The 25,591-nt window shown below is 41.2% G+C and overlaps 1 protein-coding gene across 1 annotated transcript; it reads left to right on the forward strand.

The window, feature by feature from the left end:
* Positions 1-760: 760 nt before the first annotated feature.
* LOC108925532 (C-type lectin domain family 4 member M-like) lies at positions 761-9,375 on the forward strand (the record flags this gene model as incomplete). Its single annotated transcript, XM_029254384.1, has 6 exons — positions 761-992; positions 1,569-1,711; positions 1,858-1,939; positions 7,696-7,887; positions 8,932-9,074; positions 9,265-9,375. Coding segments are annotated over 6 exons (903 nt in total), but the record flags the coding sequence as incomplete, so codon positions are not given.
* Between the last annotated feature and the right edge of the window lie 16,216 nt (positions 9,376-25,591).

Genomic DNA, 25,591 nt, shown 5'->3' on the forward strand with positions numbered 1-25,591 from the left:
AGCGTGTGTTGCAAGTTCTGTTTAAGGGTGTTCACTTCTGACATGCTGTTATCATGGAATCTTTTCTAGAAACTCTGAAGTTAAGTTGCAAATAAAGGAACTTGGTTTTTACAAGGAAACACAAGGTACATGATTTCTTCATTAGAGCAGATTTTCATTTTTATAGGTTCTTAAAGTTAGATGATATTGTGAGAATAAATGTTGACATCAGAACAGTTGACTGACCCACATAGTAGGTTTTTTTAGGGTGTAAAATTCATGCCAGAGCATTTTATTCCTCTCCCAGAAGTTCTGTCATTTTTTCCTGAAGAATTAACCTTACAGCACCACAGAATTATGAACATGAATCCTGTACCTGCTCAGTCTATGAGAATTTGTCCATATATAACAATTTCATAATTGAGATGTTTGTGTCTCTTCAGGATCTGAATCTCAAAGGAAACAACCCTACAGATGGGCTACGGTGTGTCTGGGGTTGCTGTGTGTTTTCCTGCTGACGGCCCTCATAGTGCTGAGTGTTAACTGTGAGTTTGTGTCTGACACATTATTATTGATCTATTATCAGCTGAGTTATTTCTTCCTATGTCTTTCTGTCTAACGCTAGATGTCATTGTGATTTACTTACTTCTTTACATTGGGGTAACTGTGTTGTGTTTTATTTCTCACCACTACAGATAAGAGTTCTGATGGTCTTCATACAAAATACGATGCCTTGAAGGCTGAGAGAGACCAGCTCTGGACCAATTTGAGCTCACTGGTATCAGACAAAGACCAGCTACAGACCAGTTACAACACTGCAATAAGAGAGAGAGACCAGTTGCAGACCAGGTACAACACTGCAATAAAAGAGAGAGACCAGTTGCAGACCAGGTACAACACTGCAATAAAAGAGAGAGACCAGCTGCAGTCCAGTAACAGCGTACTGACAAAAGAGAAAACCCAGCTGGAGACGAATTACAGGATGTGTTCTGCCTCAAAAGAGCAACTGGAGAGTGAGTTCTTCAGCACAATAGAAATACGTCAATGAATTTACATTCACCCCGTGTCGTGATCAGGATCACATCAGTCCAGGCCCTACCCTGGAATCACTGGGAACAAGGCAGAGAGGGAAAAAGTGAGTTGCACTGTCCCTTCACGGTGCCTCGGTGGGGCGAGAGATCATGAGTGGGATCCCTGGTGTCTGTGTGTGTGTAGCTTCTTCCTGGTGCTCTGAATTCCTCCAAGAGACAAGCAGTTCAGTTGCATTGCTCACTATGTAGCTCATGGTGTGTGAAGGGGGTGTGTCTGTGGCTACCCTTGTCGAGGGTGTACCGCCCTCAGCCTTGTGCCCAGTGCTTCCAGGAAAGGCTCCAGTTCACCATGACCCTGCTCAGGTCTACCAATTATTGAAACTGGAGGAAATACGTGGAAGAACGACTTGGACATGTGGTAGGACAGAATGTATGTGTTTATGCGACACACTAAATTTATTTCACTTTGTGGTCTTATCAAAGTGCAGCTACTCATCTGTACCCAGTAGGGAGTAAAAATTACTGTCCATTTTCAACATATACCTGTTTGTGCTGCAGAGCAAGTCTGTCCAGAACGGTGGAACAGCTTCAAGTTCAGCTGTTACTACATTTCTAATGAGGAGAAGAACTGGGACACCAGCCGGCAGTACTGTAAAGACAGAGGAGCAGATCTGGTGATCATTAACAGCAAAGAGGAGCAGGTGAGATGAACAAGAAGAGGGAAAAATTAAAATCATGTAAATGTTCGACAGTTTGCATTGCAACACTAACCCTAATTAACAAAAGCTGCTGTTAAGTAAAGCTGAATGACAGTGACATGATGCCAAAGTGTGACATTTCACTTCAGGCCTTCATTGACCGCTTTAATAGTCGTTTCTGGATTGGACTGAGTGACAAAGAGAGAGAAGGAACCTGGAAATGGGTGGATGGTACAATAATGCCACAGTACGAAGGGTAAGAGCTCATAAAACTCTCTTTGAAAGTAACACTAACTCTTACTCAGAATAACACTCGTCAAATCACTTAACAAATGAGGAGATCTAAGGAAAAGTACTGAGGACAGAGCACAGAACTCTGGATAATAGAAACCACAAAAGTTCTATAACAACAAACCTGACTCGAACCCTTGGAAACCACTCATGACACTGAGGAAGTGCAATCTCCAGAATAGTTTATATACAGAGAGCATCATCACTGTTAGAATGACACACATATCGCACATAACATTTAGGTTCAGAGCAGAATTTTTATACTCAGATCACATTAACACATTTATTTGTATTTATTTATGTTACCCACAGAAACTGGGAGTCTGGAGAGCCTAACAACTATAAACGAGATGAAGACTGCGTAGAAACCAGAATAATGAATCCTGAACCCAATAAGAGATGGAACGACCTGCCCTGTGACTTTGTTCTGCGATGGGTCTGTGAAAAACAGGCCAGTAGCTAATGGATTACATTCACACGTTCATTTTTTCTTGCTCTCATTGCTCTTAATATACTTCTTATTAAACCATAGCAACTCATTTCCAGCTGCCTGCAGAGTGTCTCAGAAACGTATGTACACACATAATATACATTGTCTTGCAAATCTGGAAGTGCCTTTGCTTTCCTTTGCGTTAGTCAATTGTTCTTAACACCAAATATTTACCTCCAATAAAATAAATGCAAAGCATTGTGTGTATGCATTTTTTGAGACATTACATGTACCCTCCGCCCTTACGCCTTGTGTTGCCGGGTGGGCTCCGGTTCCCCGCGACCCCGTATGGGACAAGCGGTTCGGAAAACGAAACGAAACATTTACCTAATGGAATTCCTTCCTGTATGAAAAATATTTTGATTCTACCACTGATTCATTTTTACATTTTTATGTTGTACAGTTTATGCAAACTAATTGTTCTAATGTAACTCCCACACAGTAATTGTGTATATTCATTGCTCATTGGGTCCCACTTTGCTGGCGAAAGGAGGAGGAGCTGGTACCGTGGTTCTTGAGGACCTCTGTGCTCCTCAGTGTCTCACTGTGTGTCCTCACTCCACTCCACCAACCCAAGTCCACCTCTTTTCCACTTTTAGACTCCTATAACCGTTCACCTCCACATTGTCTTTCCCGAAAACTTCACTCTGTGTCTTTGATTCCCATAGTCCCACATCACCTCCATTGATTCCTACATCATCTCTGTGTTACATAAGGTAGATAATAGTAATTATACTGTTTTGGGATTAGGGGATACACTGGTACTATTGTGTGGTAAAGCTTACAACATGGTACATCCATTCCTCCAATATCACATTTAATTTGTTAAAAAAAATCAGCTTGTTAGGGCAATTCCCATTGTTAGGGGGTGGAATTGCCAGTATTGCTTATGAAAAAAATGTCATAACTGGCTTATTTATGGAAAATATGCTGCCTCAAATCAAATAAAGTACTTTCACTCATTACATTGACAATGTTGTTAGTGTCCACTCTTTCTTACATGCAGTGTTATTGGAGTTCAGTGCCAGCTACAGCTGATCTGATCAGTTTTCCTACAGACCCTTGAGGAAACTGCATTTCACCATGACTACATCCTGCTGTATGAACTGTGTTCCTTTTGACCATCATCTGTGCACGCACGCACGCACGCACACTGATTGAGGTCACTGCTTCCAGGCACAGTGAACCAGAGCCTAACCTGACAACACAGGGAATAAGGCTAGAGAACACACCCAGGACAAGCAAACACACCCCAAGCAGAACTTGAACCTCAGGCTCACCACAGAGCGAGGCACCAATCAAACCTGCCACACCACTGCATCCCCCTCAGTCTGGTGATAAGGGATATACACACACACACACACACACACACACACACACACACACACACACACACACACACACACACACACACATTTTCAGAACCACTTGTCCTATACAGGGTCACGGAGCCTACCCGGTAACACAGGGCGTAAGGCCGGAGGGGGAGGGGACACACCCAGGACGGGACACCAGTCTGTCGCAAGGCACCCCAAGCAGGGCTTGAACCCCAGACCCACCGGAAAGCAGGACTGTGGTCCAACTCACTGCGCCACCACACCCCCGTGCATACAACATTAACTAGTTATTAGTAACTACTAAATAAGTAATCATAATCTAATTGTTAGTACTGCAGGATTTGATAGTTATTAGTAAATACTACATAATTGTTACTTATTGCAAACGTTACCTACTGATTAGTTAATCACTCTTCCTTATTAGTAATCACTAGTTACTGCAGTGTTAGTGAAACACTACCCATTAGTTCTGCATTAGTTCCTGCATAACTACCTATGAAGTATAGAACAGTATTCTAACATGTTACCATGCATTCTTACATGCTACAGATGAAAAGAACATTTATAGGAGGTTAAAAAAAAATCTCAGCACCTGTCTATATCCAAAGGCATTTAGGGCAAGGGAGGTGACGCTATACACGAAAGTCGGTGACTTTGGGCAAAAGTGAAACTTTTAAAATAACTTTCATTATATTGAATTTCTCATCATTTCCGATGATGACAAGTTCCTGTTTCTGTTGATATGTACCGTGAAAAGAGTCTGGCACTACAGAAGGTTACTAAAATAAAAAAGGCAGTAGAAGTGCAAACAGTATTCTCTATGGGCTCTGAAGTACAGTAGTAAGAAGTAGAGATCGGAACTCAATAAAAATACACAATTCAGGAAATGCAGCTGGATAATATCTACGACAACAGAGAAATGGATGAAAATATTTATGCCAATACAGACAACTTTAGGATTTGTTCTACTAAAACAGAGGAGAAGGCATCAAGTAAGAGCCCTGGAACTCAACCCAAAGGTGAGAACACACACATACGCACAACTTGTTGACATCACGTTGACTCAATTATATAAAAGTAATGTAGCGACCTGCATTCCTGAGGACTATCATGCCTGAGCAGGAACAGATGTTCATTGTGAATAGTTATGGATATTGGGAATTGTAGGAAAAATTTTAAATAATAGTCCAACCGCTGTGGGTCCTGACAGGGACTATTAGAGGGTGAGTGCCTGTTGGACAGTGTGAGAAGGTAAAGCAAAGCTTGAGAAATGTTGATCAGGCTGGGATAGCTGGATTGAGGTGCAGGTCCTCGAGGAAAAGGGATTCTTGAACCAAGAGCATTATTTCTATCAAATCTCTTGCTGTGTATCAGTGTTCAGATACATAATGAAGACTGTCCGTGTGTCCATTTCTGTCCCATCTAAACCCAGAGCGCATTGCATTACAATAATTTGTTTTGTATATAAATACAATGTACAAACTATATATATATACACACATTTTCTGAACCGCTTGTCCCATACGGGGCCGCGGGGAACCAGAGCCTAACCCAGCAACACAGGGCCTAAGGTTGGAAGGGGAGGGGACACAACCAGAACAGGACGCCAGTCCGCCGCAAGGCACCCCAAGCGGGACTCGAACCCCCAGACCCACCGGAGAGCAGGACCTGGGCCAACCCACTGCACCACCGCACCCCTTTATATATATATATATATATATATATATATATATATATATATAAAATTAACATTTTAAAAAATACTTCTTTTGTATATATTAAGGTGGTTTAAAGAATAATTCAGTTGAAAATTCTGACATTTTGGCATTGAAACACAATTTCAGAGAATTATTTTCAAATCATGCCAGATCATTTCAAAATGCATGACTGGCTTGTTTAATTTCTAAGTAAGTCTTCAAAAATCTGTTTTTAAAACCAGAAGTGAAAATGTTATGGTAGGAATTTTCATTTTAGTATTATTTGTAATTTTTTAATGAATTCATCTCAACTCATACTCAGTAACTGCTGGTCCAATGCAGGGTTGCGGTGGTGTATGGCATATTCTGTAAACATAGGGTACACCCTGGACAAGACAACAGTGGATGGCAGAGCAATTTTTTTTAGATTTACATTTACTCATTTATTAATTTAGCACACACATTTGTCTCCTGTTGTTGAGACATGGGTTAGAATCCAGGATGAGCTCTGGACTGCTGAGACCGCAACATGGACAAGTTAATAATATCAAAAAAAAAAAAGATAAATAATAACACAAATATTTAATACGAATGGGGAGCACGGTGGCGCAGTGGGTTGGACCGGGTCCTGCCCTCCGGTGGGTCTGGGGTTCGAGTCCACCTTGGGGTGCCTTGCGGCAGACTGGCGTCCCATCCTGGGTGTGTCCCTTACACCTTGTGTTGCCGGGTAGGCTCTGGTTCCCCGCGACCCTGTATGGGACAAGCGGTTCTGAAAATGTGTGTGTGTATTTAATACAAAAAAGATCAGCATGTGTTGCAAGTTCTGTTTAAGGGTGTTCACTTCTGACATGCTGTTATCATGGAATCTTTTCTAGAAACTCAAGTTAAGTTGCAGATAAAGGAACTTGGCTTTTACAAGCAAACAGGGGGCACATGATTTTCTCCGTAGAATAGATTTTCATTTTTTTAGGTTCTTAAAGTGTGATGATATTGTGAGAATGAATTTTCACATCAGAACAGTTAACTGACTTACGCAGTTGGTTTCTAAGGGTGTACAATTGTTGTAAGAGCATTTTTCCCCTAACAGAAGTTCTGTCATTTTTTTCTGTAGAATTAACCTTACAACACCACGGTGTTGTGAGTGTGAATCCAGCCCCAGCTTAATCTGCAAATTTTCTTGCGTGTTCAAGGGTTTCCTAACTGAGATGTTTGTGTCTTTTTACAGCATCTGAGTCAGCATGGAAACAACCCTGCAGATGGGTTACAGTGTGTCTGGGGCTGTTGTGTGTTCTCCTGATGGCAGCCCTCATAGTGCTGAGCATTTATTGTGAGTTTGTTTCAGCAAAATTCTGAAACAGTCTTTCCAAAGACATGTTCAAGCTGTCTTATATAGGAGTCAGATAGCATAGCTTAGCATATGTCTGTAATGGGAAAATAATTTATATCTAAGTTAAGTCTAAATGGCCTCTTTCGTATTCAGTTCTTTGTGTTTTTACCATCAAGATGACCATTATTTGTGCTCCCTATATCTTACAACATTCGATTAATGAAACTTTAAGAACCGATTTTTGCTGAACTTTCACCAGCTGGAAGTGTAGCTTTTAGAGCTGCTGCCTTTGTATACAAAGGTCGCAGGTTTGAATCCTGGCTTTAGTACACTTGAGCAAGGTACTTACCCTAAGTTGTTCCAGTAAAACAACCCAGCTGTATAAATGGGTAAATAATTCCAAGTAGCTTAACATTGTAATTTGTTTTGAAGAAAAGTGTCAGCTAAATGAGTAAATGTAAAATAGCCACCAAATTTTTCTCTAGGTAAGGGTGGGTACAGAAGTACTTTGTCATTGCGTTCTTCTGAGAATGTCTTAAGGTAGCGAATGCAGTGAGAATGTGCAGACGCTCAGGAGCTGTGAGGCATTGGCATTACCTGCTGCATCTCCATAGCACTAGTTAAATGTTTAGTTCATCAATCACATTCACACACCCCTAGCAAAAGACCAGTACTGGAGGTTTAGCTCTCTGTGGTATTTGGCTTCCAGCATCTACCATGTGTGTGTGTTAATCATACTAACACACCATATGGCTGCTGTACGGCTCGATAAGCATCCCAACACTCATTGACTGTTTGCAATTACACGTGTGTGTTGTTAAGTAATTTGTGTTATCCTCCCTCAGATGCAAGTGCTCATGATGCTCATGCCAAATACAATGCATTGGAAAGAGAGAAAGAGCAGCTCTGGACCAACTGGAGTTCAGTAGTAGCAGAAAGAGAGCAGTTACAGACCAGTAACACAAAACTGGCAGCAGAGAAAAAACAGTTGCAGACCAATTACAACCACTGTTCTTCCTCAAAAAAGCAGCTGGAAAGTGAGTATTGTATAAGTATGTGTATGTACGTATTAAAAGGCAAAATAAAATGGGCAGGTATAAATTGCTGTCCGCATGTCACTGGCATTAAATTAAATTATGTTCAGACATGTTCTACAAACACAACGAAGTGAAGTACAGGTGGTCTCCGACTTACGACTGAGTTACATCCGCAAAAGCCATTGTAAGTCAAAAAGATCGTAACTCAGAAATGCATTTAATACACCTAATGCACACCTCTGCGTGACAGACTAGGAGATGCAGATCACTGCTACTGCCCGACGTTGCAAGAAAGTATCGCACCGCATATTACTTTCCCGGGCAAAAAATCAAAGTTCAAAATTCGAAGTACGGTTTCTACAGAATATCTATCACTAGCTCAAAATCGTAAAGTCAAAAAAATTGTAAATCGAAAAAATCTTAAGTTAGAGTCAGAGTCGTTTATTTGTCATTTGCACAGTTATACTGGGTACGCTGGGCATTGAAATGCTTGTGACGAGGCTCATATAGATGTAAACAGACATGAACAAGCTTATATTTAGACAAGGATGCGTTGATAAGTAAGGCAGAATAAATATAAAGTATAAAAGGGCAGGTACAAATTAACACAAGTACAATAAATAATAAAGAAATAGTAAATAGCGAATACTGAGTAAGTAGTAATATCCATGCGTCTCCAAGAGAAGTAATAAAGTGTCAGTAATAAGAGCTGCAGTCCAGGACTACTTGCTGTTAAGGAGTATGATGGCCCATAGGTAAAAGCTGTTTTTCAATCTTGTTGCCCTTGAACGGATACTACTGAGACATCTGCCAGACGGCATTGTGGCAAACAGGTGGTGAGCTGGGTGAGTGCAGTCCGTAATTATATTTAGGGCCTTCCTCAAACAGCATGTTTGGTAAATGTCCCCGTAGGGCCGGAAGTTGAACCGTCGTAAGTCGAGGAGCATTTGTATTTTTGGCCATTTTCTGCCAGTGAAGCACATGTCATGTGTTTGTCAGGGTTTTTTTGTAAACATTTTCATCTTTAAACTGTCCGAACTTCAGAGAAAGTCTGTCCTCCGGAGTGGAACAGTTTTAAATCGAGGTGTTACTACATGTCTACCGAGCAAAAGACCTGGAATGAGAGCCAAAACTTTTGTAAGCAGAAAGGAGCGGATCTGGTCATTATCAACAGCAAAGAAGAACAGGTGAGACGATCAGACTGAGAAAAATCCATTCTTAATTTTGTCATCTTAGTAAAGTTCAAACTGCATTTCAAATGGTACTTAACAGTGCAGCTTTTGAATAAAAAAAATTGAATTACTGCTAAAAATACAATGATGTATCATTTGCAAATAGAATTAAAGACTTAATTAACTTTCTTTTTTGAAATTTCAGGGCTTTATTGACCTCTTTAATCAGCCTTTCTGGATTGGTCTGAGTGACAAAGAGACAGAAGGAACCTGGAAATGGGTGGATGGAACAATAATGTCAACGCAAAAAGTGTGAGAATTCACTATATACTGCTAGGGGTGCATAAAGGGTGAGATTTCTGTGTAAAGCTGAGGGGGTTTGGTACTGGAAATAACCAAGTCTGAGACAGCAAAGGGTGCAGATACGGTTTTAAGTTTCTTAATACGGGAAGTGAAACTAAGCATAAATTAACACAATCCACGCTAGTTAAGAAAAGTCTGCTATTTCGGTTACTGATAATGAAAGAAAAGAAAAAGACTTCTGTCTTCTGAAAAGCAAGACAAAGTACTCCGCACATAACTCAAAATAAAACCTCAGCGCCATAATGATTCCTCATCCCATCATTTCTCATTAAAGAGACTTTACCGTGCGTGTTCATCATGCCTGATACAAGATAACTGCAAGCTGTTGTATATAGAAAATGTTCTGACTGTTTCAGGGGCATAAATCACACTGAAGATTCACGCCCAGACCTTCAGCCACATAATGTCATTTACACCGAGATCAGAAAAAAAAAAAAACATCTGTCTTGTTGTCCACAGAACCTGGAGGTCTGGACAACCTGACAACTATCAAAAAAATGAGGACTGTGCAGAGACCACTAATGTGGAATCTGATCCCCAGAAGAGATGGAACGACCTGTCGTGTCAAAGTGTTCTGCATTGGGTTTGCGAAAAAGCTCTTGGTACCTAACGTACAAGGAAACCATCGTATTTGTTTTGCTAACACTTTTTTTCCACAGCAGCAGAGAATATACTTCTATAAATATACAAATGTACCAAATGCTTCCTGCCTTATTCTACAACGACAGCATAGAAACTGGGTACAAGCTGTTTATGCCAAATGACTATATTGTGCACATCTGTATAAAATAAGAGATGTCTAATACAGGTGGTCCCCGCGTTACAGTGGGGTTACGTTGCGATAAATAAATATCGTAAGTTGAAAATGCATTTAATACACCTAACCTATCAACCATCATCACTTCTTATCCTTTAGGATGGTTGAGATCTTCAATTGCGAAAGTCCAAGTTCATGTGCCATGGCCATTAGTGGCTTGCCACCTTCATGCTGGGCAATTATCTTGAGTTTCTTCTCAAGAGTAATTGCCTTCCTCTTCCGCTTCTCACCAGTAGCAGGAGGCACAAATGGGCGTTTCGTACACATGATGGATGTACAGAGCACAACGAAGATACGGGGGTATCCAAAAAAGGATGCACTAGTGACCCCGTCACAGACTGGGAGATGCGGATTGCTGCCGCTGCCCATCATCAAGAGAGTGTCGTATCGTATATCGCCTACCCTGGAAAAAGATCAAAATTCGATGTACGATTTGTACTGACTGCGTATCGCTATAGCACCATCGTAAATTCAAAAAATCGTAAGTCGAACCATAAGTCAGGGACCACCTGTAGTTTTGTAACTGCTTTCATGTTAACAGTTTTTTTTTTCCCTGTTATTTGAATTAATGCTAAAATCCTTAACAAACATGTATCTGCCCAATTTTCACTACATTTCCTTAGAAGAATATGGGTACACCTTTTGTTGTGGATAAAATACATTAATTTTGCAACTGAAGGTCCCACATACACACACACACACACACACACACACACACACACACACACTTTCTGAACCGCTTGTCCCATACGGGGTCGCGGGGATCCAGAGTCTAACCCAGCAACTCAGGGTGTAAGGCTGGAGGGGGAGGGGACACACCCAGGACAGGATGCCAGTCCATTGCAAGGCACCCCAAGCAGGACTAGAACCCCAGACCCACGGGAAAGCAGGACCTGGTACAACCCATTGCACCACTGCACCCCCTCGAAGGTCCCAATTTGTGTACATAGTGGGATTATTTTCAGATGATACAAGTCACACTTAGCTATGCAATTGCACTTAAAGCAGAAACTCGTTTCGTCAGAGGAACACTCTTTATTCTAGTATTCTATTGCTCTATTGTGCTTTTACTCCTTTTTTTAAAATGCTAAAATGTTTCTCTGTATCTTAAGGATGGACACAAGTGTTCCAAGTTCAGTAATCAGACTGAAACATTGATGGCCCTTGTAGTATTTTACTTTTAGCTGATGCTTTTCTCCAAAGAGCCTTAGAATGTTAAAGTCACCATTATTTACCCATTTATACAGCTGGGTAGTTTTACTGGAGCAGCTCAGGATAAGTACCTTGCTCAAGGGTACTACAGCCAGAGGTGAGGCTTGAACCTGTAACCTTTGGGTCTAAAGGCAGTTGCATTAACCACTACATACAAGCTGTGCCAATGTCCTTGTAAATGTATTTTTTCCATTGTTTGCTCCTTATCCTCAAATTCTATCCCCCTCATTGTCTCTTTGATTGTTACACTTTTAAGATACTGTAAATAAAACTGTTGTGGGATTATGGCAGAGTTACAGCATAAACAATACTTTGTATCTGATGTTTTTAGGGGTAAGAAGGTCTGTAGTGATGTAGTACATATTTCATGAGATCATCGATGATACTGTAGTCCCCCTCTCTGGTGCTACCGCAGACAAGGTTCAGAGAAGGGGATTGTGGGAAATAATCTTTACTAACACTGTAAATGCCCTCCTCTCCAGAATCAAGACGATGAAAAGAAAAACAGAGTAAAAATACACAAAGAATGCTGTATGCTGATGCATTGTTCTGAAGTAAGTTGTCAACTGAGGAGAGGAAAACAAAACAGTCCCAGGCCAAGGGGGTGGGGGGACCTCAGGAGTTTACTTTTCTCTCAGTTCCTATCAATATAAAGTCTGGTTTGTTTACCAACATTATTTTTTGCTCTGCAACAAAGGAATTTTAGAAGACAGAAAGGTAAATGTAACTGAAAATAAATAAACTACGATATGTTTGTATCTTAAAAAATTCATGAAGGATTTGGTTTTGCTTAACGCTGCTGCAGATTAAACGCTTTTATCTGTACTGTGACCCTAGTTTCTATTACTGAGATGTTATATACAACACTGGAACCCTGAACCATGTCAGTAATCTGTGTTCAACAGATAACATCTATAAGATGGGTGTGTGTGAAAGACAGAGAGGAGTGTGTGCCTTTTTTTGCAGTTAGGATGAGGAAGTTGAATTGCTAATGATCTAGTTCCCAGAGGCCTCTGTGCTCTTAAGTGTCACTGTGGTCACACTTCTTCGCCTCTCTCTGCCACACCACCCCCACCCTCACCCTTTACACCTTCTTTTAACTCCCACAACCTTTGACCTATGTATTTTCCCACCCTAGTTAGAAAAGTACTCCTTCTATCACTGCATTTAACAGTAACATTTAAAATATATATGGATGAAAAATATCCAATATGAAAGAATCATGTCTACTATTAAATATTTCCAGTATTGCACAAATCTAGAGAGGCAAGGAGCACAGTGTTAGAGGCATGACGTTGCAACCAAAAAGTTCCCTGTTTTCTGTGTAATAACCTTAATCAAGGAGATACAGTAAAAATTACCCAGCTGTAGAAACACGTGAATTATTTCTGACAGTGTAAAACTCTTTGGACAAAAGTCAGCCAACAATTAACAGAGATGGAATCATTTATTATTCAATACGTGTCATTTAATTCATCACTCAGCAATATATTCTAGAAAATAGGGATAAAAGGAAGACTCATTATTTTAATAGATATGTGTGATCAGTCGTATATATGAATGCTGCTACTCTCAGGAAATATACGCTGGAATTTAGTTTTGGGCAAGTAGCATCATGCCCAACAGGTGCGTGCGTGCGTCTTCTAAACCACAAGAGCCCCTTTCCCCATCTGGTGTGGATGGGATACAATATGAATATTTCAAAATGTCACCCCTTCTAAATCAAATATTAATAAAGACACATGTGGTCACATTTCTATGACCATATGTCAGCTCCAGACCAGTAAAGATAAAAGATGAATGCAGTGGCATGATGGAAAGATGAATTTCCTCCAGCTAGGAATTCCGTTATGGATATTTCGACAGTGATGGACGTTACCGAGGAAGGGGCGGCTCACGTGTCCATCAGCCTGTCTGAGTCGAGCTGCTTTGGTCATACAGATTTATTTTTAAACATTTCGTTGAGTATGTGCTGAATTAAGATGAATAAGGCTAATCTTGAGCCAAAGTTCCCATTCCAGCAAAATACAAAGATAGATCAGCAGTAGCATGACACTGCACAGGAAGTCTATTGGGATGTGTCACTGGGATGTCGGAACAACGATGTCCATCGACAGTCTTGGGAGGAACAAAACATACAGTGCCAAAATATTGATCATTCACCAATTTTACGGCAATGCAGAAGATCCTTCTGGAGTATCTTGATGCCCCTTTTAGTGCCTTAATTCTCGTCAGCTACCTTTTTGACATCTGAAGGTATGTATTACACACACTCAGACTGCCTGTGTGTTGAATCTGTTGCTGAGATAGATACAAGTCTCAGTGATCCTGAAAAACAGGCAATGCCAAATAACAAGTGAAAACATATTCTAAATGTCAGCTTAATATCAAGCAGGTGTCAGACTTAAAATGCAGTGCGCACATTCACTAAATTGATAGATATAACAGTATTTAATAAACACGCTCCTAAGAGCCTTGGTACTTTATCTCAGTGACTACCTGGAGCACTTACAGAGGAAAAACTGCCATCTGGAAGATTTGCGGAGCCCACAGAGAGGGGCTTCATGAGCTTTCTTGCTGGCTTTTATCTACCTGAACTTAATGAGCCTGCTAGAGCATCTTGTTTTCCCTCGTCTTGCTGAGAAAAGTATTCTCAATGGCGCCCCAAGAGGTCACAATTGGTACTGACAGTGAATCCGCATGAGAATCACTGCACATCTGGGCTCTTCTTGCCCATTGTGAGAAAACATGCATACTGTATATTTTGAAGTAGAAAAAGAAGAGGATTGTGTGAAACAGCTTGTTATTGTGTCAGTAGACATCCTCAACATCCATGTCTTTAGGCAAAATGTGAAACAAGGTCTCTCAATCTGTGTGTGTGTGTCTGCAGAGATCAGGTGCTCTGATTTGCGTCCAACACCACTGAGACGCCGTGGTAATAAAGATGGAGGGGTCAGCGTGGCAAGAGACACAGATGGATTTGAGGTGTCTGTGTGTGTGTGTGAGAGAGAAAGAGAGACAGGGAGAGAGAGAAGGAGATAGAAATGCGCATAGGTTTCCTGACTCCACAATAAAATGCCAGTCTGACACTGCAGATACCATACAGTGCTGCTTCAAAGTATGGGAATGCTATAGGGATGGTCATTATACTTCTATAAAATATTAAAATAAACATATGAGATCTAAATGTTAAATCGTAAAATAAATGCATAAAATTCATAAATGACAACCTACTGGGTTTAATCAATACAACTTGGGTTTCGTTTATTTTTACACCTGAACTACTTGTGTGTTCTTACTACACACACAATTTCCTCTAAAGCAACATATGGAATTGGTCTTTATACACCTATTATGTCACATGAGAAACACTGTACCTCATTAAATAACCGCTTTGTGGTAAAACTAAGGGATACCAGGGCTTCACACACTTTCAAGCAGCACGGTATGTAGAAAACTTATATTTTGTAATAGGCTATAAGAAGACAGGGTAACATGAACATATGTTTGATACTTTCTACAATGACAAAGTAATGATTGAAAAAAATACATTCACAACCTGGAATTTGAGAATTTCTCTGTTTGAGCTCCAATATGGAGAAAGGACGGTCCCAGAAAGGACTCAAGAGCCCCAGAGAGCATCGAATCTGGTGGCATTTTATAGTTTAATGACAACTACCCCGAAAAATTTGTGCTTAAAACTTCAGTAAAAACTAAATTTTGCCTGAAAGGTTGTTTTCCAAGGACAAGTTCTGCATAAAACTGCCTCAAAAGTGAATACATTTAAAAATAATAAATAGCTAAACATTACTGGCACAGTAAATCTGCCCTAGGTCTCAGCCTTACCATGCTGTTTATGGTAATTTCCTCTTCCATTTTATTATTATTTTATTATTTTAATTTTACTGGGAGATTGAAGCCATCCAGAGGTTTTTTTTTTTTTTGTTCCCAGTCAGCATGAATCTCTCAGCGTTCTGCACCCCAAGGCTCCCAAGCCCACCCTTCCAATTAATTCTCAGTGTAGCCTGACTTGGGATGGATGAAGTGTAGGAGGTCATAGGAAAAGAAGAAAGAGGGAGAAAAATGACGGAGGGGGAAGATAATCTCACGTTGGCAATGAGGTATTAATTTAACTATGATATCATTACAACCAAACTACCCTCTGTGCTAACTTAGCTTAGTAACAAATAATGAAAATCCTGCAATGCACTGGTGTCCCATCCACAGGGTTCTCTGCTTCACACTCTATGTCTCCAGGACAGACTCCGGAATGCTGAGACCCTGCATGGGATGAGTGGTTGATGAAAATGGAATAAATAAAGTTTTACGACAATTTTTTTATTCATCATATCTTTATCTGAGTTCTTCTTTTCAGAACCTAACCCATGAATAAATTGAAGGTTGCCAATAGTAATCAATATTATTAAGGCTTTTTGACTGGTGATTGGATTGTTTAACATTCAAGTTAAAATCAGACCTTATGTGTTCATAAGTTAAGGAACATTGTTTTTGAAATGTTCTTATCCACATCCAGACTGGGTCCCAGACTGGATCTTGCCTATTAAGACAAATACAGACTAAAATAATAATTAATTTATGATAATCACAATGAAAATGTACATTTTGAATTAACTTAGAGAAAGTCATTTATAGATCTGAAGTGTGTAAGACTTATAAAGCGTACACTAACTCCTTAATTTATGAACAGAGAACACAGGAATTTTCAAAAGCACAATTATTTATTTTTTATTCATCTATATTTTATTTAGTTATTTATGCATTTGTGTATATACACATTTTCTTCACAAATATTTTCTAAAATATGTGCTTGTAGTGGAGAAAACACAACCGGTGTCTACCCATAGTCTTAAATGGCATCTTTTAATTTATAATAGCCATATCAAAGATTAATATGAAACCTAACCAGCAAATAAATCAAGCTATCACGATAAATAAATTGATGTCTGCATTATTAATCTCTTGATTGTGCCTCTGGGTCAAAAGAGAATTTGGAGTTACAAATTACAGACTTCTGGCCCTAATCTTGTACATATTTTAAAGAGGGAGTGAAAATAAAGCTGGATCTAAAGATTTGATATTCAATACACCTATAGACTTAATATTATAAAATATTGAGCATAACAATACTAATAGCATATTAAGCATATTCATATGAACGGCAGTGCATATGGTGAAGGAAACTAACTTTACTTAAGAATCACATGTCTGCAACTATGTCTCTCTTTCTCCTAATGTAATGCACAAACTGTATTTTCTATGAGATGTACGTCACTTTGAGAAAAGTGAATAAATGAATGAATGCAAATGTATTAACTATGTATATACACACACACACACACACACACACACACACACACACACACACACACACACACATTTTCTGAACCGTTTGTCCCATACGGGGTTGTGGGGAACCGGAGCCTACCCGGCAACTCAGGGCGTAGGGCCAGAGGGGGAGGGGACACACCCAGGATGGGACGCCAGTCCACCGCAAGGCACCCCAAGCGGGACTCAAACCCCAGACCCACCAGAGAGCAGGACCAGGTCCAATCCACTGCGCCACCGCACCCCCCTAATTATGTATATTAAATACAATATTATACATACTGTATTTAACGTACATACATTTCTAATGGATTCACACCAAACAAATGTTATCTTTTGCATCAACCCTTGTTAGGAAAAACTAGATGTGAGTAAGACATTGCAAGACTCGCTTTAGTAAAGCAGATGTGTGTCTGTGCAAATTAGAATATGTGCAAAAAAAAAACCATAATACCGCAAAAGTACTTTAAAAAATTGGACTCATTGTGATATATGAAGCAGCCAAGGCAGTCAGCTGAAGATGAGAAATCATAGTGGGTGTGGAGTTTCCAAAGAGGAGGAGGATGCAGTAAGTCCGTGCTGTGAACTCTTACAGTGATCCAGCCTTTAGCTTTTGTTTTAAATTGTTATGTTTGGTTAACGCTTCAAAGCACTTTCACCTTAGATATTCATATTAGGACAGCATTAAAAATGCAATGAAATGTACAATATTTGCCAGTGGGGGCAGCATTGTAGTACAGCAAGTAGCGCTAGCGACTCGCAGTGCATGGGTTGTGCGACTGGACATGGGTTCAATAACAGTTCAGTCGTGGTGGACTTTGCCTGTTCTCCTTGAGTTCATGGGTGCTTCCTCCCACCTTCCAAAAACATGTGTTTCAGGTGATAACGTAACATGGATAAATACCCCACAGTAGGTATTTACACATATGTTACATTGCTCTGGTGTATAGAGGGGCAAATGATTGCGGTGAATTTAATGTAGTGTATCTTGCATTGTGAGTCACCTTTGATAAAGGTGTGATACTAAACATTGTTCGTCTCTAGATAAAAGCATGTGCCAAGCAAATTAATGCAAATCTAAATATTCTACAGAAAAAAAAAAAAACAAATATACAAAGAAGATTAGGCAATAGCATTTTTGAAAAAGTCATCTAGTGTTATTTCATCATTAGATTAATTACCTATTAATAGCGTCACTGAGTAAAGGAAATAAATTCCATCATTAATTCCTATTGGCTAACCCAAACATAAGTGAAACACTTGGAAATTGCTTGGGCATTCAACCCCAAACCTAACCCTAACTCCAACCTCAACCCTAACCTCTTTCCTAGCCCTAAACCTGACATGAACGTTAACTCTGGCAAACTCCGAAATCAACCTCAACCTCAACCCCAAACCTAACCCTAACCCTAATGCTAACACTGACTAGCCACAGCCCTAGCTCTAGCCCTAACACTAACCCTAACCCTAACCCCAACTGGCCCTTCAAAAGTCTCACTTGTATCATACATGGCCGTACAATAACAAAAAAGAATAGAAATACGCTGGTAAAATGTAGGTAAAATGAAAAGGCAGCCACACGAACATGATTTGTGATGGTCTGTGTGTATGTATACTGTATATTTGGACATGATGGAAAAATGTGCCATTCGCTGCCTGTCACATCTATCGGTAACAGGCAGAGAAACTCTCTAAGACATTTGGAGTTACAGAAGTCTTTCCAGTTGAAGGCAGTTACAGGTCATACTAACTGCTTTGTCGTTTGTGTTATTGCTGTTGTGTTGTCTTGGCAACATTAACATTAAATTTACCATGCTGATGAAATGCTCAGACTGAATGAGGCTGTGAGAGAAAGAGGATGGGGGGCATGATGAGTGGTGGGTGGGTGGGTGTTGGACTGGTCACAGGGCTTTTTCTTCTCTCCTCAATCTTCCCCCTCTCTGCCTCCCCTTTCTGCAGGCCAGCTCTGCAGCCCTCACAGTGTAAAACTGTGGTATTCATCAAGACCATGCATAATTCACTAAAGCCGCCAAGCATTGGATATTACAGCGGGAATGAGATCTGGGACACTGTGGAATGGAATGGGTAGTGAGAGAGGGAGGTAATTGTGTTTGGGTGTGTGTGTCCATGTGGGTGCGCATGTGAGCATGAGTGTGTGTGTGTGTGTGTGTGTGTGTGTGTGTGTGTGTGTGAGAGAGACAGGGAGAGAGCAAGAGAGGAAGTGAAATAGGGTACTTGAGGGTTTTGATGATAAGGCACTTCCTACAAGGGTGCTGTCATTTGGAATTCCTCGCCTTCAGTGCAACTCATTTTTTGCTGATAGAGTAACAGATAGCATAATATTGTTGTAGTACCCTTGAGCAAGGAACTTACCCTAAACTGCTCCAGTAAAATTTCCCAGCTGTATAAATAGGTAAATAATTGTAAGTAGCTTAACATTGTAAAATAGATATAGTCAGCTTAACGCTGTAGGTCACGTTGGAGAAAAGCATCAATTAAATGAATAAATGTAAATGTTTGTAGGAATGAAGCTCGAGCACAGCAGAGGTACCGAGTCTTTATTATTTTATTTTTTTTATTTTTTTTTTTTCTCCAGAGGATTTTAATATGCATTTATACAGTAGGGTACTTCATACTGTACACATTCATGGTAAGTACCTTCTTATTATTCAATTGCACTACAGTGGGAGGCAGGATTCAAATCTGGGTCCCGCAATTGAAAGGCAGTGGCTCTAAAGTGTACATCACCAGCTCTGCAGAATTCATAGGTACTGTTTGATAAATGGGGTGCAGTGGCGCTGTGGGTTGGACCGCAGTCCTGCTCTCCGGTGGGGCTGGGGTTCAAGTCCCGCTTGGGGTGCCTTGAGGCGGACTGGCGTCCCGTCCTGGGTGTGTCCCCTTCCCCCTCTGGCCTTATGCCCTGTGTTGCCGGGTAGGCTCCGGTTCCCCGTGACCCCGTAAGGGACAAGCGGTTCTGAAAGTGTGTGTGTGTGTGTGTGTGTGTGTGTGTGTGTTTGATAAATGATTATGAGGGACTTGGGTAACTCTTAGGTAAGAAAATTATCAGAGAAAAAGGAAGTTAGAGGGATAAATAACCAAAGCAAGAGCGTATAAAGCCCTTTGTTTGTAAAATGAATGCAAGGTTCCTAGGCATTTGACCTTTTCTTCCGGGGACCAAGTTTACACTGATATTGCAACATATGTTACGGGATGCGGGTTTAACCCTTCACTGGACTCCAGCTCTTCAACCGTTCTGTGGTACATGGGAAGACAGAACACAGATCACTGTATAGAGAATACGGTACACCCTCAGAATAGAGCAAAACACATTATCATTACGAAATATGGAATATCACACACACACACCTGTACCCACACCTGCTTACCATGCTGGTGACCACACAGCCCTAACACAAGCGCCTGTTTCAGTTTAACAGACACACAGTTGCCATGACTCCCCTATTTAATACCTGAGAGCGAGAGACAGAGGAGGATTAGTTGTGATCCATTTCTCCCTGACACCTTGACCTGCTTGAGTCCCAGAATAAAGACTATTGAATCCAGAAGTCCTCAGTCAGTGTCCTCTTGTCCCAGAACTAGTACATTGTCATACATTTTGTTCATATCCTTAAGCAACAAGATATACACCGATGCCCAAGAACAAGATTTAAAAGCAACAAAATTACACAATATCTGAGTTTCTATGAACCTCCACAATATATACAAAATATTACAATCATTCAAAAGTGCTCAATGTTCTCATTCATCCCTTTGGTGCAAAATGTGCTGTGGATATTTCAGCAAGACTGAAAAACAGATTAATAAAATAACATCTCCCCGGAGCAAAACTTATGTGAAAGGACACGACCGCCGCTTAATGTTCTCGCAGATCAATGATCTTGAACAAAAATGTACTATGGTAACATATTTTATTAGGCAGGTAAATACACACACACACACACACTGTCTGAACCGCTTGTCCCATACGGGGTCACGAGGAGCTGGAGCCTAACCTGGCAACACAAGGCATAAGGCTGGAGGGGGAGGGGACACACCCAGGACGGAATGCCAGTCCATCGCTTGGCACCCCAAGCGAGACTTGAACCCCTGACCCACCGGAGAGCAGGACCCAGTCGAACCCACTGCGTCACCGCGCCCCCCTGGCTAGTAAATAATAAAAATATATTATAAATACATAAAATATTCATACATAATAAAAATAAATAATATAAAGGGCTGAACCCAATCTTAAAGTTTTTCTTAACTAGACTTTTAATGATGGAGTGTAAGAAATCCCAGCTATCGCTGAAATGTTATTATTTACATATTATTTTAAGCCTCCTTTCTTGGAATGACCAGTGTACAAATTATGGTGTCAGCATATGAGCACTAAAAACTGAAGAGGAATCTGCCTAGGTTCTGAATTCATCGTATCACACTGTTCTCACGCAGAAATCCAAAAGCTTAAATGTGCTATTTTTGGCTTGGGGGCCGTATCGTGGAGATAAAATATCAAAATAAACTGGAGGAAAAATAATGTAATAGATTATAAAATATTTTTTTTATAATATTATAATAATACACACACACACACATTTTCTGAACCACTTGTCCCATACAGAGTCATGGGGAACTGGAGCCTAACCTGGCAACTCAGGGCGTAGGGGGAGGGGACACACCCAGAACGGGATGCCAGTCTGTCGCAAGGCACCCCAAGTGGGACTCGAACCCCAGACCCACCGGAGAGCCAGACCCGGTCCAACCCACTGCACCACCGCTCCCCCCATTAATATAATAATAATAACATGATATTTTATTTTATAGGTTAGACAGCCTCCAGCTGGAATCGTAGTCTATTTTGCTAGGGAATTCTGCAAAGGGACACCGTAAGTGAAGAGCGCTCCCATCTGGAGGGAGGATCTGAGTGTGAGATGTAAAACACATTGAGTTGTGTGAACGTGTATATCTAAGGTGTCAAGTGGGGGCCTTGGGTAGGCATTATTGGTCATTAATTCCCAGTGCAGCGCTGTTGCCCACATACACTTTCTGCGTGTGTTTGTTTGCTCACTCAGCTACACACCCCCTTTCATCTTGCCACAGACTCAACGCTGAAGCAGCCCATCCAGGCAGCTGCCCTTAGCGTACGAGAGCCTGTCAAGGGCTCAGACGAGTGGCAGACTAACAAGTTGAGTGGGTGTGGGGGAGGACGTGGCCCTCGCTTGTGTCACCTGCCCGCTGAGATCAAAGAGTGGGAAAAGGCAGCTTCTTCCCATCCAGATCACCACCTCTGGAAGCCACAGCTGGAGAGGATGAGGTGTGTGTGGTTCCACCTTCAGACTTGTGTTAACCATGGAGCACAATGCTATGGTAGCAGCTAGGACTCCACAGTGGCTCTGTCTTGTGACGGCCTGTCACTGTTTCCTGTAGCACCAAAGTGACATCAGTAACTGATATCTAACTGATACCATACATCTGCTGCAACTAGATGTTCATCAATGTGATTCTTTATCTAGTGAGCCGACAATTTGTTCAGACCGGAACCGTTGCCAGTGAATATGACTTCCGTATCAAGAGCAAAACACAGCTGATCTTGAATATTACAGCGATCGATAATCCAGCCACCATCTGGCTCGCTCAAGGCAGGCCGTGTCACCGACGCTGGTAGTGTGAATATTTAAAAAGCACAAGCAACAACCACAAAGGAGTGGGAGAAAAGTCACTTCATAAACGACACCACAACCAGCAACTTTCTCATAGGATTGCTTTTCCGTGAACTATCTCTACTGTATGGGTCCAATAACACTATACACAGTGCTGTAAAAGTATTGTATTTGACCCCTAATCAAATTTAGTTTTCTCTATGTACATTTTTTTTACGTGAAACTTGATCAGATTTTTTTCCTTGGTTCTAGTAGGATATGAATGGAGCCAAAGAATGACAAAATGACACAAGTGTTGTATTCATGGAATGGCTTAGCCAAAGTTCTGACCTCAGTCCGATTAACGTGTTGCAACAAGACCTGAAAGAAGCTGTTTGTGCTGGAAAAACCCTGCAAATGTTGCTGAGCTAAAGCAATTGGGCATGAAGGAGTGGGCCAGAATTCCTCCGCAGAGATGTGCGATTCTGGTCAACAGGAGCAGGAAGAGTGTAGTTGCAGTCATTGCAGCTAAAGGTGGCGCAACTAGTTCTTTACAGTGAGGGGACAATGACTTTTTCAGGAAAATTCATTATCTTCTGCACCAAGGAAAATGACAAGAAATCAAGACAAAACTCGTGTTACTTCTTCAGTCTTGGACTCCATGCTCGTATTAAAAGAAATGAGAGGAAGATCTGCTGATTAAGTACAATGTTAAAAAGCTGCAAATACAGAAATCATTTTGAAGGGGTCAAATAAGTTTCCACAGTTCACAAAAGTACGTTTCACTGTTGTATTTTAGTTTAAAGCTTTTATCAGTTGTTGTGGCCCAATTTTTATGCCACCCCCCCTTTTGTATCACAATACTCATGTTAACTGAGGTGGGGTGAACATAAGCACTCAGCTTCTCCAGAGCTTGGTCTGTGAGCCTCCTGATTCCTATTCCTCGACAGCAGTGGTGTCCAGCTTTTTTCATCCAAGGCCCACAATCAGCATTGCAAATAACTCAAGAGTTTTACGTACAAAAATCACAGTACGTTCCATACTGAATTGTATATTATTGTATGGTGTTTATATGCAGCGTATGTTCACTGAACTCAATAACACAGGGCTTCAAAGGTCTCCTAAATGCCAAGCCAAATATGCCCCTATGAACAAAATCTACCCATGAAGCATTTCAAAATTTAAAAATGTGACTTTTGTCATGGGGGTGCAGTGGGTTTGGCAGGTGCCTGCTGTGTGGGAGATGTGAGGTTCAAGCCCTGCTTGGGGGAGCCTTGCAATGGACTGGTGTCCCCTCCTGGGTGTGTCCCCTTTGGGCCTGGTGCCGGCTAGACTCCGGCTCGCCGCGACCCCGCTCGGGACAAGCGGTTGTTGATGTTGGATTTTTGCCACTCAACATTTTTTAATATTTTATCATATCTCTGAGAGACTCTAGTATAACCAGGAATTTATGATGAAGCACTTCAAATCAGGCAGCACCTGCAGTCTTTCAGAACAGGAATCAAAGCTTTAGATGAGCTTCATAAGTAAAGACTATCTGTACAGACGAGGCTAATGCGAAGGTGACACCGTAATTCAGTGCACCGGGGAACCTTGAGGGCAGAGTCGAGGGAGACACAGAGTCCTGTTGGATCTCTATCACCCCCAGTGGTCATTTGAATATCACCAACTCATGCCTCTGGATTCCACAATGCAGCTGCCTGTCTGTTAATGTTCAACCCTTGACTCAACAGCCAGTCAAGCGAGATCATGATTGAGACCCTCTTTTTGATCTAGTTAAGATTCGGTATCACTCAGGTGGTCTGTCACTAATGTGCCAAAATGATTCCAACTGCGAGGCAACCACCACTGCCTATGCAAAAAAAAAAAAACCAGGTTCAGGCTTACCTCATCTCCCCTGTTTCTGTTTGCATTTTCTTTATGGTACCTGAGGCCTCTGAGAAACTTAACTGAGCTTCCCTTTAGTACAGATTCTCCAGATATCCTCACCCCTACACACTCTTCCCAAATGCAAACCTTTGCAGGTAGACTCCTGATGTCATTGTCGCTGCTAACATCAGCAACATCATCATGACCATTATCAGAATCTGCCCATCTCTTGCCCAAAGGAGCACTTTGTCAATATGGTCAGTGGCTTAATAGATGGCAGGCTATTACACCTCCATTACGCTCTCATTGGGGTGCACCCGTAATGACCCCCACAACACTTCTTTCAAACCCTGTCATCCCATTGCTCAAGACTAATAAACATATTTCTAACAGACAGTCTGAATTTAAAAACACCCATACCCTTCGGAATTTCTGCCAAACACAGTCCATATACTCTTCAGGAGACATGTGGAATATTGCCCATTGGTGTCAACCATCCAAATCCTTCATAAGTCTGGGATGGGGGAGAAATAGTGACGGATGGATGCTGCGGCGGTGAGAGTTAGGTTTCTGCCAAGGTGGCTGTCCTCTGCCTGTCACTTCACTAGCTCGGGACACCCCTGACGGGGTGCCAAGGAGCTCATCGATCCAAACGACACCAAAGGGAGAAGTCTGTTAAGAGCTCTCACCGGCAGCCAAATTGAATCAGTAGTTTGACCCATTAATTCTAAACCCTGTGGAATCTTTTTTTCCTTCATTTTTTTCCTCTTGTAAACCCATTGAACTCACCAAGGGTACTAATCCATTCAGAGTAGAGCCAGGTAAAAGTTGGCAGCTGTTCTTGCTAGTAGGTGCTATTAGCAGGCGAGGGAAAAAATGTGGCCCTGAATACGGCAGCTATATTACAAAAGGGCACAAAAGCAATAATTCCAAAAGGCACTTAGTAAAACCATGTATTTTACGAGGTCAGAGGTATGGTTTCTGGCCTTAATGAAAGCATTTAACTTTGACTAGGCTGTTTTTTTAAACTTCTGGCTTAGGTGTAGGCCAGCCAGGTTTTAGATTAGATGCCTGACTTATCGGTCCTTTACGGAACAAGTGTAGTTCACTGAGGCCATTTGTGGAAAATGATCCACTGTTCCTGTCGCAGAAGAAGCTTTCTCTCTGCTAGGGAATATGAATATTACAGACTAACACATTAACAAATGATATAAGGCAGCGCATGACCTGAGCTGCAGCGTCTTCAAAGGAGGGCCTCTAACGGATTGTGCAGAAGTGAATCAGCC

This window comes from Scleropages formosus, chromosome 1, assembly GCF_900964775.1.
Source record: "Scleropages formosus chromosome 1, fSclFor1.1, whole genome shotgun sequence".
Lineage (NCBI taxonomy): Eukaryota > Metazoa > Chordata > Actinopteri > Osteoglossiformes > Osteoglossidae > Scleropages > Scleropages formosus.